Source organism: Cavia porcellus, unplaced genomic scaffold (genome assembly GCF_034190915.1).
Source record: "Cavia porcellus strain 051 isolate PalLab524CR breed Dunkin Hartley unplaced genomic scaffold, mCavPor4.1 scaffold_13, whole genome shotgun sequence".
Classification (NCBI taxonomy): Eukaryota; Metazoa; Chordata; class Mammalia; order Rodentia; family Caviidae; genus Cavia; species Cavia porcellus.
The window spans coordinates 35132160-35148277 of NW_026947496.1; the positions used below are offsets into that span (position 1 = coordinate 35132160).

The following is a 16118-nucleotide window of genomic DNA, read 5'->3' on the forward strand; positions in this document are numbered from 1 at the left end:
TACAAGGAAAAATTAAACCGGCTAATGCTCATGTAGGGTTCTTTTTTGATTCTCTTGAGTTCCAAATATGTTTAAAAATTTCTGTAATAAGCTTTAAAAGAATCACGAATATTAATTTGATATGGAGGTAGAAAATGATGCAAGGATGAAGGGCAAGACTACACTGCAGAGAAATGGGTGGATTGGAAGGATATGGAGTAAATGACTGTCATGGTGATGAAACAGATTTGAGAGAGAAGAAAAAGGCCAGTGTTTCAAATTGAAATCAATAGTGATTGCATTACAAAAAGGCAGATCAGAGAAGGAAGCAGACATGGAAAAGAGTACTGTTAACACCAGAGTTGGACATGATTGATGACAACTTTGCTAAGTATAAAGGAAACAAACAAATGATCCCAAACACTTCCAGTTCTCCAATGAAGGAAAGTATGGGGTCATCTGAAACTCTTACTTCAGCCTTAGGAAAAGGAAGAAAGTATTCTCTGTGCACTGAAAATGAACACAGAAAATATTCCAAGTCAGTTTTCACTCTTCATGTGAGTTTTTCAGTTATTAAAAGGGATGCATGTCCTTTTAAAGTATCATTTATTACTTTCCTTATTAAGGCACAATTTATACACAGTAAAATATACAGATACATACTGTGTCTATAAGTTTTGAAGGTTGTATACACCTATGTAACTGGCATCCACAAGAGGATAATTTAATCTTATTTTTATTACTCCAGGGAGTTCTCTTATCTTCTTTTCCAGTCAATTCCTCTTCTCACTATCTTTCCTATAAAGACAACTGCTGTCTTGAATTCTTCACCATACCTTAGTCATGCTTATATTTGAACTTCATGTGAACAAAATTAGACACTACATGTTTTTTTGCTTTTGGTTGTCCCTCTTAATCAACTCAAATGTTTCTGACATTCATCCATAATAGTAGGTCTACCAGGAGCCTGTTCCTTTTTGTAGTGTTGCATAATAGCCTACTGTAAAAACATACCACGATTTGTTTGTATACTCTCCTGTGGATAAGTATTTACATTATTGCCTGTTGTGGGCCATTATGAAAAAGGCTCTCAATGGATATTCTTCTATAAGACTTTTTAGGGCCACACATTTTAATTTCGCTTGACTGAATATCTAAAAATACTATATGATTGTCACAAGGTAAGTGTATCTTTATATGAAGATATTAAATAGTCCTCTGAGTCACATCAGACTCTTCATCTAACATTTTAAAAAGAATTTAGTTTCTGAAAGTCTATTTCATTTTTTTATTATTCCAAATGATCAAAAAATTTTTTCTATTTGAACTAACCACTTTTTGAAATAAGTTGTATGTAACTCTTGTTTGAGATACTCAGGGTAAGTGTTTTGCAGATAATAAAATACCTTCCAACAGTTATTAAAGAAAATACTTCAAGATATGGTAATAAATTAAAAAGGCTTAATTAAGAACTCAGAGACAACACTTCCTAATTTAAGCACTGGAAAAAGATTGGGGGTGGGGGTAGGGACACAGAAATCAAGCCTGAATAAAAGCATCTAAGGAGAAAGACCTCAGGTATAATTTGTTTGGTAAGACAAATTATATTCATTACACTAGCCATGAAAATAAAGTTCAATTCAGTTGTTTTGAAAGACTTTATATTTTACTAAAAGATTCTTACTTGCAGGGATTGGTTAAGACAGTCTCGCAGTATTTCCTGATGATTAGGTTCATGTAGTATTTCAAATATTTGCTTTCTCTCTTGTACAGTATGGGCTGGCGACAAAATATGTACAAGTAGTCTCCCAAGCTGCATTCGAAATGTCTCCTTACAAGACCACAGAATTTTAGTCCACTGCTGCTTAGAACCACTGGTTTTACTTGAACCCTTAAATTAAAGCAGAAGTGAATTAGGATTAGACTTCTTTAGCAGTAATATACCAACTTCACACAGCTCTAAAGGAGATTATGGAAAACATTTCACTGTAGTTTGTTTTAATATTCAAAGTTAGAAAGATATACACAAACACACGTACACACATATGTACATACAAATGGGAGTCTAAGAGAGATAATGTATGACAACATTCCTAACAGTTATTTGAAATAGCTGAGAAGTAGAAACAATTCAAATTGTCTCTTAATGGATGTACTTATAAACGAAATGTAGATATATATGTACAATGGCATAATATCTAGTATTTTAAAAAGAAACTCAGTTTTTTTATTTTTGTTTTTTTTGTACCCAGGATTGAATTCATGACCTCACGCTTGCCAGGCGCTTATGCTGCTAAGCTAAATCCCTGGCAAGAAACCAAGTTTTAATACATTCTCACGACACAGATGAACCTTGAAAACATTTGCTAAATGAAATAAACCAAACCAAAAAGGACAGATACCATATGATCCTACTTAATGAGGTATCTAAAATAGCTAGGGTCACAGAAACAAAGTAGAATGTAGAGTAATGATTATTAGGGTTGGATAATGGGAACTATTGTTTAAGGACAGAATTTCAGTTTGGGAAAATAAAAACATTCTGGAGATGGATGGTGGTAATAGTTGTATAACAATATGAATGTACTTAATGTCACTGAATTACACATTTACAATAAAGTGATAAATTTTCTATTATATATACTTCACTACAATTTTTTAATTTTAAAGAAAAGAACAAAACAATGATATAAAATTTCAAAGTAAGATTTAGGGAGAGTAACAATGGTTAATATATTACATATTGTTATCTATTGTACATCCTAGATCTTATTTGCTTTTTCAGCCTCTTACACTATGGCAACACTATGATGTTTATAAATGTAAGTCTGATTTATTTCACTTATGAGTATCATCTCAAATTGCATCCATTTTCATACAAATGTCTCAAGTTTATCCTTCTTTATAGCTGAGGAGCATTCCATTGTATAAAAACACCACATCACTTTTATCTATTCCATGGTTAATGGGCATTTGAGTTGTTTCCAAAATTTAGCTATTAGAAATTGTGCTGCTATAGACATGGGTGCATAGGTATCACCGTGATATGATGTTTTTTTAATTCTCTTGGGAAAATACCCAGAGTAGAATAAGCTGGGTTGAATGTGACCTCAATCCTGTTTTGGAGGAATCTCCACGTTGATTTCCATAGTGGATGCACCAGTCTACATTCCCACCAACAGTGGAGAAGGGTTCCTCTTTTTCCCACAGCCCCTCCAGCATTTGTTATTGATTGATTTCTTGATGACAGCCACTCTTTCTGGAGGGAGATGTAATCTCAGCGTTGTTTTAATTTGCATTTTGGAATAACCAATGATGTCTAGCATTTTTTCATACATTTATTTGGCATTTGTATTTCTTCATATGAAAAGTGTATATTCATCTCAGCTGCCCATTTCTGGATTGAGTCTCTGAATTTGGAGATCTGATTTTTTTCAATGTTTTAAATACAAGTCCTTTGTCTGAGGAACAGATGGATAAAAATTTTTTCCCATTCTGTGAGTTGTCTTTTCATTGTGTTGATTTCTTTTGATGTGCCAAAGTTTTTTTTTTAAATAAAATGAGATTCAGTTGTTGATTTCTTGAAACATTTCCTGGGTGTTTGGGTTTTGTTTATGAAGTCTCTGCCTGCACCTCTAGATCTTCAAGATTTTTACCTACTTTCTCTTCTAGTACATTTAGTGTTTCTGCTTTAACATTTATATCTTTGATCCATTTGGAGTTTAATATAGTACATGGTAATGTGATAGGGTTCTAGTGTTAGTCTTCAGCATGTAGAGAGCCAGTTTTTACAGCACCACTTATTGAAGAGGCTATCTTCCTACTGAACAAGTTTGGCCCTTTGTCAAAGACAAGGTGGCTAAGTATGTCTGTAGTTGTGTCTGCATTTCTAATCTGTTCCCCTGATCCTCAGGTCTGTATTTTTTTTTCTTGCCAGTACCATGCTGATTTTATCACAGAAGCTTTGTGATAATTTCAAATCAAGGATTTGCCTTGATTTGTTGTCCAGGATTGGACAGTGTAATTTCAAATCAAGGATTTGCCTTGCCTTTGTTGTCCAGGATTGCTCTTGCTATTTTAGACTTCTTCTGTTTCTGGATGAATTTTAGCAATGTTTTCTCCAGTTCTGTGAGGTGTGTTAATGGTATTTTGATTGGAATTGCATTAAACCTGTATAATAATTTTGGGAGTATGGCCATTTATACTATGTTAGCTTTCCTTATCAATGAGCAAGGGATATCTTTCCTTTTTGTGATACCCTCTTCAATCTCCTTTTTCAAAGTACTATAATTTTCAATATATAGATTCTTTGCTTCTTTTGTTAGACTGATTCTTATATATTTCATTTTTTTGGAAGCTATTGTGAAGAATGTGGTTTCTTAATGTCAGTGAGTTTCTTGTTTGTTTACAAGGTATCTACCGATTTTTTAGAACAATTTTAAAAAGAGAGAAAGACAGATAAAAAAATTTAAAGGTATATATGGGCTGGGGATTTAGCTCAGTGGCATAAGCGCCTGCTTTTCAAGTGCATGGTCGTGAGTTCGATCCCTGGTACCAATTTAAAAAAAAAAATTTAAAGGTATTTAAAAATTTCCAATGCCTTAAAATTAAAACCATAAATTAAAAATAAAAAAAATGAATGTAATGGCAGATAAAGTCACACTGATTTTGTAACATAAAAAAAGGATTCACAATAAACTTTCAATTAGTATCATGATAATAACAATGACAAAACCAAGTTAACCATCAATTTCCCTAATCAGTTTAGCTGGTTAACACTACATTGTAGCTCTAACACTAGTCTGATCCTGATCAAATCACCCATCTTGGTTTTAAAACTTCAACTGTACATTGTTAGTGGGAATGTACTATCCGAGTTTGGGAATGAATTTTCAAGTATTCCGAGTCCTATAGAGCCCTATGTGAGTTATTTAATTCTAAGTGAATCTAGTTTGTTTTGCTATTCAGAGTTGGCCAATAAAATCTAGTTTATATTTAGAAATTGGCAGTCATGATTTATGAGTCCTGGCAAAATTAGATTGGGCTTTGGTATCTATGGAGTGAACTGACTGAGTTTGCCCCACAGTCAACTCTACGTGATGACAGAAACTCAAGTGAAATGATAAATAGAGCCTGTCACCTCTCAAGATTCTCTGTATCATTCTGAAGATATTAGATATATTTAGTTAGCCCCTTAACTTCACAATAATTCAGAAGACTCAAAAGTGTAACTAAAAACAAGGTCCTTTTACAAATAAGCTATTAAAGTCTAAAGTAATCGGCAAAGCCCTCCTTTTTTCTGATGCTAATCTTTCTACACAACAATATTAGAAAATGGTTCTCAAGGGACAGACTTAAAATGCTGCATGAAATAAGTCATTTTGGAATTAGTAACATATATTACTCTATTATTAAAAATTCAAGTTGCCTGAGTTTCAGAAAGCTCTCTGAAATGGCACAAATATGATTTTGTAAGTGCAGATATATAAAACCTCATTCCTTTTAAGTATTTCTCATGTCACTAGTTTACTTACAATATACACTTTGAATCCTTCTATCAGATATGTGAACATTTCTTTCTGAAATGGATTAAAAACTGAAGGCTGTTCATGATGAGTATTTTCCTCAGAAATTTCAGTCTGGAACACTGAAGTCTTGCTTTGAGTTGCATTTTCTGGAGTTCCCAAAATGTCAATTATGTCTGAACTAAATTCTTTAAGAAAAGAATAAAAGTTAAATCACTGACACATAATCACTAAAAATGATAATGATGCTGATAAAAATATGTAATTGCTAATTCCTTTATCACCATATAAATGTAGTAGGGTGCTTGACATAGTAGGTACAATAGAAAAAGTGAATTCACCTAAACAATGTAGAAATTTAAAAAATGCATGCTATGAAATGTGAAGATTTAACTTACTAATGAGAGGAGTTAATCTGCAAAATTATTAAAACTATAAGATTCTTGCATGAATCAAACATAAAGACTATATACTATACATATTACGTAGATCTCCAGATCTCTTTCATGCATGTGCTGGCCAATTAAAAGTAGTACATGTGATAATCATGGTTCACTTTCAGAGTTTAGACCGGGAGCATAACTTATTAAAGCTCAAACAAAATAAAATCTTCTAGGGCAGTGATAGCTCTTGAGTTTTTCCATGTTTTTCTAGTGACTAACAATTACTGCTTTCCTTTTCCTGCCATCCTTTGGATTACATAAAAATGTTTTTAGAATTCCATTTTGACTGAACTGTAATGGTTTAAAATCTTTTTCAACTTTACTGGGGCATAACTGAAAAACAGAAAGTTCTATGTTTTATATATTTAAAGTGTTCAATTAAAAAAAGTGTACAACTTGATGTTTTGATTTATATATAACCACTACAATGCAGCTAGTTAGCATATGTACCATCTCATATAGCTACTTTTGGGTGTAGTATGAACATGATAGTACTTTTGAGTATATTTTTTAGTAGCTTTTTTACTGGTTGTTCTAGGTATTACTTACATTGACCACTGGGGAAATGCAAATTATAACCATGGTCAGATATCACTATATATCTATGAAAATGGCCAGAATAAAAAGAGCAACAAATCCAAATAGTGATGCAATACAAAGAAACTTGGATCAATTATACATTGTTAGTGGGCAATGTACCAATTATACAGCTACTGATATAGTTCAGATAAAACATCTCCCCTAAAAGCCTCATGTGTTCAAAGGTGAGGCTTTTAGAAGGTGACTGGAAGAGGGTTCTATATTCATTGGTGGATTAATCCACTGATGAGAGTTCATAGCTGAATGTGCTGAGGGGAGATGGGGCCAGGTCAGAAGAGGTGAGTCAAGGGGTTTCGGGGTGAAGGTATGTGTGTGACATGGAAGGGTGTATTCTTGTTCCTATTTTGTTTGTCTCTACTTTTTGGTTGCTGTGGGCCGAGCAGCTTCCTTCCATCTAGCCCTTCTATCATGCTGTTTCTGCCTTGAAGCAAGTCAACCATGGTCTGAACTCTTCTAAAATTGTGAGCCAAAAACCTCTCCCCACTAAGTTATGTTTATCAAGTATTTTGTCTGTGCTAGGAAATTTGATTATACAACAACTCTGGAAAACACTAAACATGTAATCACCATATGACCCAAGAATTGTTCCCATGGGAATCTATCCCACCTAAATAAAGACTTACGTTCACAAGACCTGTACATAAATATTAACAGAAGCTTTATTTGTAACAATCTAAAAGTGGGAAAAAAACCTAGATGCCCTCCATAGGTAAATGGTTAAACAAACTGTTGCACATTCATATGGAATACTACCATGGATAGGGGCTGCTACTAACACTTATGAGAAAATCTGAAAGGTTAAATGCTTTATGATTCAATTTATAGTGGTACCTTGGTTCATAAACATTTTTGTTTGCAAACATTTTATTTGCAAACAGAAGTGTTTGGGAAAATTTTGTTTTTGATGCAAACTCTATGAGGTGAAAAACGTGACCATAGCCATCTTTCCCACACAAACCTGGCCATCTTTTTCAAAATTGTTGAATAAATTAAATTCATGAGCTGAGGCACCATTGTACAATATATGGAATTCCTGAAATGACAGAAACAGAAATGGAAAACAGAGTAGAGGTTGCCAGGAGTTAAGTAGAAATGTAGTGGGAGGAAGAGGGGTATAGCAAGAAAAGAACAAGAGGGAGCCTTGTAGGGCTGGAACCATCTTATCTCTTGACTGTATCCATGTCACTGTGTTGCTAATGACACTGTACTGTAGTTTTGCAAGATTCATCAGGGAAAACTGGATAAAAGGTACAAAGGAGTTCTCTGCTTTATATCTTAACAACTGCATGTGAATCTATACTTATCTGACAAGAAAAACATAAAAAGATGTATTTTGGACATAATATACTGTTTTAAAAATCAAACATCAATCTAAGATGGAATTTAATACATCTAAAAGTGGATTTTTTTTTGTACTTTTGAGACAGGGTCGCACTATGCTATTCAGCTGGCCTTGAGCTCACTTTGTAGCCCACACCAGTCTCTAACTTTGCAACAATCCTCCTGCCTCAGCCTCCCAAGTGCTGGAATTACAGACATGTGGACTTTTATTCACAACTATCAGTTCCAAATAAGAAATTCCTTTAATAATACAGATGGTAAGAAAAATAACACTGCTTAAAATTTTGAAAACTAACCCATTAGCTTTGAAGTGACCTTTCTTTTGGTTCAAAGTCTGAGGAAGAGCAACTTAATTCTACTGTCCTACCTTGATAGATAATCCTGTTGACTGCCAAGACTGTGAGTCTCTGCAGTCTTTGTGCAAGCTCTGCATCAGTGGCCTGGCTGGGGTTCTCCTGGCTCATTCTCCTCTGCATCATGATGTGGAGCTCGTCACTGGCCACTGAACGCATTTTCATCAGAAGAGACTCAGTTTGGGCCAGGGGAAATCTTCGAGGACCTTCAAGTATATAAATTAAAATGTCCAATGCCAGTGTTACTGATCAAGAAATCTATGTTTACTAAAAAGGTTTGATTATTAAGCTGTGAAAAGAAGAACTTAATTACTGCAAAGTTGATTTATACAAAGCAAAGAAAGTGATTAAGAGAAAGTGATGTTTCTTCCTCTTCGAAGAAGTGCAACAGTATTTCAGGTCTCAAATTCTGAAATTACAGTGTTAAAGTCAGTAATATTGCTTAGTGGGAGGGATATCATTTGTCAAAGTTGGAGTTTTCTAAAAAGCTCAAAGCATAAGATGGGCATAAGTAGTTCAGAATGTTTTGATACAATATTTTCAAATACTGTTTCACTTCCTTATATTCCAAAATCATCAAGAGAATTTTAAAGCACATTGTGCCTTAGTAAGAATGATGCTATTTCTGGATAATTACTGTTGTTGAATTTTATAAATTAGTTATGTGAATTATATAAAGTGACAAAATAGAAACTGATACGTAAAAGTAAAGAGATCAGAAAGGTGAATATAATTCCAGTGATTTGCTGTTAAATTATTTCAGGTATATAAACTATTTGGAATTCAGTGATATAAAAGCATTTCCTGAGAAACATTTCTTCCAATTGGATAGGTACAGGTGGTTTTCCTGTGTCATTACTACACCTGCTCCAGAAGACACCACACAGGTAGAGCATCCAGGAGAAAACTGGGGGGAGGAGTCTTGATTTAGCAGACTGAAGGACAAGGGCAGCGGAAGTTGGCCATAGGAACGAAAATGACGTCTTGGTAGGTGAGGAATAACAGAACCCTTCATTGGAATTGAACCTTTGTTTGATATATTAAAACATGTATCAATTTCTACAAATAATTGCTACAAAACTTACATATGACCAATGTATAGCAGGCTTTTGCAAGAATTTTAAAAACTCTTCAGTATTTTAAATTACTTGTTATTTTAGGCAATCGGTGTTCTTAATACATTTTGACAGTGTCAGTTTGGAGGCAAATAAAGAAAAAGGAAAAAATTTTATCCTAGATATATTCAAGAATAATATTGCCAGACAATGTCTTTAGTTTAGGCAGTCTTCTTGCATCTGTATCTCTGATAACTTTCATGTCCCGTAAGCAGCTGATAAATCATAACCTAGAGGGATAGCAATATAATGAATGAAGGAAATTTTAAAGTCTTCTTTGGTACTTGATGCTGGAAAAAGTACAAGGATATTCCAGTGCTCATGCTGTGAAGACACACAGATTCACTCACTTCTTCCTTCCTTCCTTTCTTCTTTCTTTCCTTCCTTCCTTCCTTCCTTCCTTCCTTCCTTCCTTCCTTCCTTCCTTCCTTTTTCAAGACAGGGTCTTGCAATGTAGTTCAGGCTTGCCTCAAACTCACTATGTAGGCTAGGCTGACCTTAGATTTATGTGATCCTCTTGCTTCATCCTTCTGATTGCCAGGATTACAGGTGTGTACCACTATACCCAGCTGTAGCAGGTTTTTTCTAAGCCTTAATTTCCTTGTAAGTTTCTAATTTGTAAGATACAAGTTAGAAAATAAAACTGTGCTCATCTCACAGGTAGGGAGGTGTTTATTACTATCTGACATTATCTTCTATATATTTGTTTGTATCTGTATCAGTCATTTCCTCTAGTATAAGTCCCATGAAAACAGATGAAGTAGTAAGTAGTATACGGCTGATGCTCAATAATTGTCATTGCTTTATTAGTTAAAATACGTATCTATGCCATGTGGGTCTTGGAAGGAGAAACAAGATGCCAATTTGCCCTTCCTGTGAGCTAACTGGTGTGCAGGCTGGGAGACAAGAACATCCCTCTTCCTTGCCCCACCCTGTTAAGCAATTGGCTGAGTCAGAGGAACACAGCCTGATTTGCTAGCAACTGAGGTACAAAAACAACTTAATGCTTGTATTGTTTGTTTTACTTTGTAGGCCTAAAGCCAATAGTCTGAGCATCTATTAAGTGGATAACAATATGCAATATAGTAAATATAGCAGGATTTCCTTCTGCCTTGTTTTTAAAATTTAATATTGTTCTCACTGTTTTGTTTCACTCTGTTTTGCTCAATGTTCTGTTTTATTGGATTTTATTATGTTTGATGGTATGGGCAGCAATTCTGAAGATAACAAGAAGCATTATGGTAGCCACCGTTGATTTCCCACTATTCTGTTTCAAAGTCCTGTGTCATTTTCACTGTTTTGTTTTGATTGGCTTTATTTTGTTTGGTTTTATTCTCTTTAAAATACATTTTAATTACTTAATTAATTTTTGGTACCCAGGGTCGAACTCATGACCTTGTGCTTGCCAGGCAGGCACTCATGCTGCTGAGCTATATCCCTGACACTAAAATAAATTTTAAAAATTTAGTTAGGGATTGTTCAGATCTTTTAATTTTATTACATGTAGGTAATACCCTAGTATTAACAAATATGATGCTCCACAAACAGAAAAAAAACACATATCCATCTTTATGAATGACAATTTACCTATACATAAAGTATACACTTTAAGGGGCTGGGGATTTAGCTCAGCAGCGTAAGTGCCTGCCTTGCAAATACACAGCCATGAGTTCAATCCCTGGTACCGCAAAAAAAAAAAAAAAAAAAAGTATGCACTTTAAATAATACCATAATGTGTAAATTTTTTATATTGATAAGCAGAGAATTACGTTATCCTGTTTATAACAGGAAAAGCAAATAAAAGACCCTTTGTTGTATTGAGAAAGCTGGAGAAGAAGATACATCAATATAACAGATTAAAATATAGAACATATTTGTTAACATGGAAAGAGGTCTCAAGTATATTGATTAGAAATAAAAATAATTAATTTGTGAATGGCAGGGAGAGCATGTACCACTTAAAATATTAGGTACCTTTCTCATTTGTATCTATGAGAAATCAAAGCCATAAAGAATCAGGGCTCTCTCTGTTCATCAAGTAGAAGGAAACTCAGGGCTGCTGAATGAAAGAATGGTGCACATGCATATGGTTGTACGAACATTAATCTGGCAATAATATTGTGTCTAACTCCTCCAAGAGTGTGAGAACATAATATCTAAACATGATCATAGTGTTTCTGGAAAACTGTTGTTCCTCACCAAGGACATTCTGGGGTTCATAGTCTCAGTAAAAGCCTGTCCATTGACAGAGCACAGTGTTTGGTGCCAGGGAAAGCCACAGGCCCTGGAAATCCCCATATCTTCTAGAGCTGCTGGGCTGCGGCAATGGGGTTGGAGGTGTAAGGCATCTCAGTAGTTTTCAACAAATGCCAAATACATTTATTTAGGATAAAACCTCCTTTAAACATTTATCATCAATGAGGATGGTTTCACATCTTTGAAGTAACAATTCATTATCTAACTGGTGGAAATGACAGAAGTAGAAATCCCTCTAAGTTACTTCAGAATTGTAAATAGCTGGAGTTAAATAGGTTTGTAGCCATACTGCTCAAAAGAAGAGGAATCTCAGTATTATGTTCTACCTTTTATACCTAAAGTGTATGAAGTCAGAATACTTGTGACAGTAACTTACAACTAATAGTGAAAATAAAAAAGGCTTCCCCAAATATATCTGTAAAAAAAAAAGTAAAGGAAATTATTAGGAAACAATTTAACATAGATAAAGTGATATTCAGCACACTAAATTCACAGAATTTCAATAAGAATAATGTTCAAAATGGCAGGAACTCTGAAGAGAGATGAATTTATAAAGTTATGCAAACCCTGAAAAGAATAGATGTGATGTGGGACAAAAGAGACAGGTGTACAGGTGTGTATTCTAGCTGTCCTTAATTTTAGGGTACAGTGAGCCTGTAAGAAAGAGAAAGATGGACTGGATGATTTCTAAGGTCTTTCATTTAGCTGAGGAATTTACAGTATTCTATAAGCCTCACATCAGTGACAGCAATTGTATGTAAAATGAAAAACATAAGCTCAAGTAAAGCAGGGAAATAGTTTGGCTCATAGTCCCAGCTATTTGGAAGACTAACAGACCTAGGAGTTCAAGGCCAGCATAGGTAACACACTGTCTCAAAAGAAAACAAAAAAATGTAAGCCCAAATATAGTAAGAGGCTAGAGAAATAAGGAAAAAACAAAAAACAAAACAAAACAAAAGCCACAAAACAGAAGAAGAGTGGAGCAGAAAGGAATGAAAATCCATTATCCATTTTAAAATGACTAAGGTCAAAAATGAAACAATAATAAATTTGTAGCTATGAAAGGTTTTGAAGCTCAAGGTGACAAAGATACTAGTATCAAAAGAAAGAGATGACAATTGTCAGAGGAATTCAAGAGAAAACAGTAAGACGGTCATTATGCTACCCAACACAGGCACAGACTCATCATTAAGCAGGGATTCAGGGCAAGAAGCAGAGACATGCACGTGAGCAAGAGAAGCAGCAAAAAAGCACGAAGCAGCAGGAGGAACAGCCATGTACTGTCTGATGATTTCAGCAGAAGGTCAGTTCTACCAAAGCAGTCACTGGCTATGGGCGGAGCCTCCCATGGAAGGTGTTCAAAAGTCATCTTTTGGTAGAGTGTAGTGGCTCATGCCTGTAATTCCAGCACTTGGGAGGCTGAGACAGGAGGATTGATGCTAGTTTGAGACCAGTCTAGGCAAAGTGAGCTCAATGCTAGCCTGAACTGCATAGCAAGACCCTGTCTCAAAAAGACAAAAAAAAAAAAAAAAAAAAAAAAAAAAAAGTTACCTTTTGGCATGTAAAAAGCTAAGCATGACTACTAGGACAGAATTCCTTGGGAGAGGACAGAATTCTATTCAGGACAAAGGAGAGAGACAATGGGAAGGTAGCAAGAGAAGAGACGTTGTTTAGATAATAAAAGATGCATAGAGGCAGTAAGTTTAGTTACACAGATATTTTAAGATTTTTATTATGTTTCATTTACCATAACTGAAACTTACATTACTGTAAAACACATTTTAAAAAGTCTTCTCTATGTGTAGTTTTTCAGATAGTTTTAAATTTTCACATTTTTTTAACTTTTTTTTTTTTGAGACAGTGTCTAGCTCTATAATTCAGGCTGAACTTAAACTCACTATATAGCCTTTTCTAGTTTTAAACTGATGGCAATCCTTCCATCTTAGCCTACTGAGTGCTGAGATCATAGGTGGGTGCCACCACACCCAGCAAAATCTCATGTAGATTTGGCCTTGAAAGCCTTTAAGACTGCAAGGGCAATTAAACATCAAACGATATACCAAACAATATACCAACAATACACCATCTGTTCACAGTATGTATGCATGTTAGTGTGTATGCATATATACCCACACTTACATACATTCACTATGTACAGGTACGTACACATGCATGTATATGTACACTATGTGTGTACATGATCCTATGTGATGTTTATATCACCTTTTGAAATTATGTTTCTATACATGGAATAGCAAATTCCATCGGAAAGCATAAAGAGGTCTAACAGTATTAATACTTCTTATTTAGTAGAGCTAGGGATTGAACCAAGCTTCATCTTATTTCACTGTCTTCAAGTGCCACATTCCACTAAGCAGTTTTTTCCAACTCTCTGAACACGCTTGACTCTTTCCCTGCCTTGGACCCATAACATGTCTTCCTGTGACTCTATCATGCTAATTCCATTCTCATTCTGTATTGCCATACAATACTCAATTTCAGTTCCACAGAGGCCTCCTCCACTCCTGCTTTAAATTTGGTAGCCCTGGTGTACTCTCTATCCCTACCCTCTGCATTACCTACTATTTGATGATCTCTACAAGGCAAAATCTGTGTCTCTAACATTTAGCACAGGGCTTGGTTCATGGCAGGTACTCAAGAAATAACTGAATGAAAGCAGCACTGAAAAGAAAGCAAAGTAATTTCCCTTGGGGGGAAAATTTCTCAAATTTTATAACTTAAACTAAGAAATATTTTAAAAACATAAATGGCATCAGAATATGGGGAAGTCAATTTATAATTATTAAAGCTTATTTTAATACTCACCAGCGATGCTTTTACGTTTCTGAACTACTGCGTGGTGGGAAGTACAAGGTGACTGTATTGAATCTTCAAGGTTTTCAGAGTCATGGTTTGCTGTGCTCTTTATAAATTCTAGAGCAGCATGGAGGACTCTAAGCTGCAAGGCAAGTGCCATACCTACAAATAGAAAAGACTAGGATATTTCTAAACTTACTACTCTTATAATTGCTTTTATTTTTATATCATCCAATGTCTAAACTGCTAATTAGATATTAATTTAAAAATTTTGATCAACATATGTTTTCAATGCCAATCAAAATTTTTTTAACTGTGCTTAAAAATAATTCATTCTGATCCTGGGAACTGTACATCTATGCAAATACTCTACAACTGAGCCTCTTTCCCATTTTAAAATGCTCTAAAAGCAATTTTAAAACAAATTTTAAAATAGCCACTATAGGGCTGGGCTAAAGCTCAGTGGGACAACACCTGTCTAGCAGATGAAAGGGCATGAGTTCAATTTCTGACATAAAAAAATAGTCATTATAAAAAAGGCAAAAAAATGATTGCAAAGTTAATAGATTTATTTAATTTTACACAGTTTTTTCAAAGAACATATTTGTATATAAGTTTAAAGCTTAACCAGCAGTCTTCATACTTTTCCAGTTTCATATTTAATATATGCCATTAAAGAAAGAAGGGGCATTACTATTCAACATAACCCTTTTAATTCTACTTGGCAAGAAAAATCAGTAGTTTCTTCTGAAGTGTTGTCAGCTTCTAGTTATGTCAAGGCATCCCTTTTTGTACTTTTGCCATTCCAAAAGGCTGTTTTCTAAAACCAATCAGTATGGTCACAAAATTAGGTTAAACTCGTAGTAAGCAAGTTATTAAGAAATTAGGCTCTAGTACAATGTCTGGCTATTATACAAATTCTCCCAAAAATCCATAAAAATTAAATCTTACTTTGTGTCTTTTTGTTTTTGCTATTTTGAAGATATCCAAGGAGTACAATAAGATCTTCAATAACTCTAAAATATTGTGAGCCCGAGGAACTGCAAGCATGAATTGTAACTGCTATGAAAAGTTGCTGTATATCACATGCAAGTAATTTGTACTCATTCAAAGGAATGCTAAAGATAACCAAAAAGCAAAAACAAAAAAAATAAGACATTTTTAAGCATAAGAACCAATAATTTAAGTCAAAGATAATTGGTTTAAATTCTTATTCTATCAGCATGTATTCATTCAATATTTATTCATGTTCACTCTATGACAGGTAATACACACTGAACACTAAGACTAGAAATAAAAAGACACACTTTAACTCCTGTCAAAACAGTTTGGCAGAGGACTGAACAAGTAAAGAGATTGTTATAAACAGTAAATGGTGTTAAACTTAGTAATACAGATTAACGCAAGATATAGGGACACATAAGCAGATTCTTAGCCTAAGATGAATAGCATGAGGGTGTGAGCAACAATATTCTGGAAAGGCTTCCCACAAAAGGTGAATGTAACTAAATTAACCTCTCTGAGTCTCATTTGTATATATTATAGTTATTTTAAGCATTAAAAGATACTGTAATAGAGTTAAATATATACTAGTCACCTCTAAAGACACAATAAATATGAATCAGTTATTTCTGCCTCTCAATTTTAATCTAACTCAGTGTGTGTTATCAGGTCACGCACTTCTATTTA

The 16118-nt window shown here is 34.4% G+C and overlaps 1 protein-coding gene across 12 annotated transcripts in view; it reads right to left on the reverse strand.

Moving 5' to 3' along the window:
- Lyst (lysosomal trafficking regulator) overlaps positions 1–16118 on the reverse strand; it is a 233208-nt gene that overhangs the window by 84580 nt on the left and 132510 nt on the right. For 10 of the 12 annotated variants that reach the window (XR_010051247.1, XR_010051246.1, XM_063260084.1 and 7 more), the window contains 6 exons: positions 15381–15547; positions 14439–14591; positions 9106–9267; positions 8256–8447; positions 5514–5692; positions 1664–1870 (listed from right to left, as the gene is read on the reverse strand). Coding sequence is in view for 10 of the 12 variants with exons in the window: in XM_063260084.1 (XP_063116154.1) it covers positions 1664–1870; positions 5514–5692; positions 8256–8447; positions 9106–9267; positions 14439–14591; positions 15381–15547 (1060 nt within the window). In the remaining 2 variants the exon portion in view is untranslated. The remainder of the gene's footprint in view (positions 1–1663; positions 1871–5513; positions 5693–8255; positions 8448–9105; positions 9268–14438; positions 14592–15380; positions 15548–16118) is intronic. The other 2 variants (XM_063260090.1, XM_063260089.1) reach the window with 1 other exon arrangement.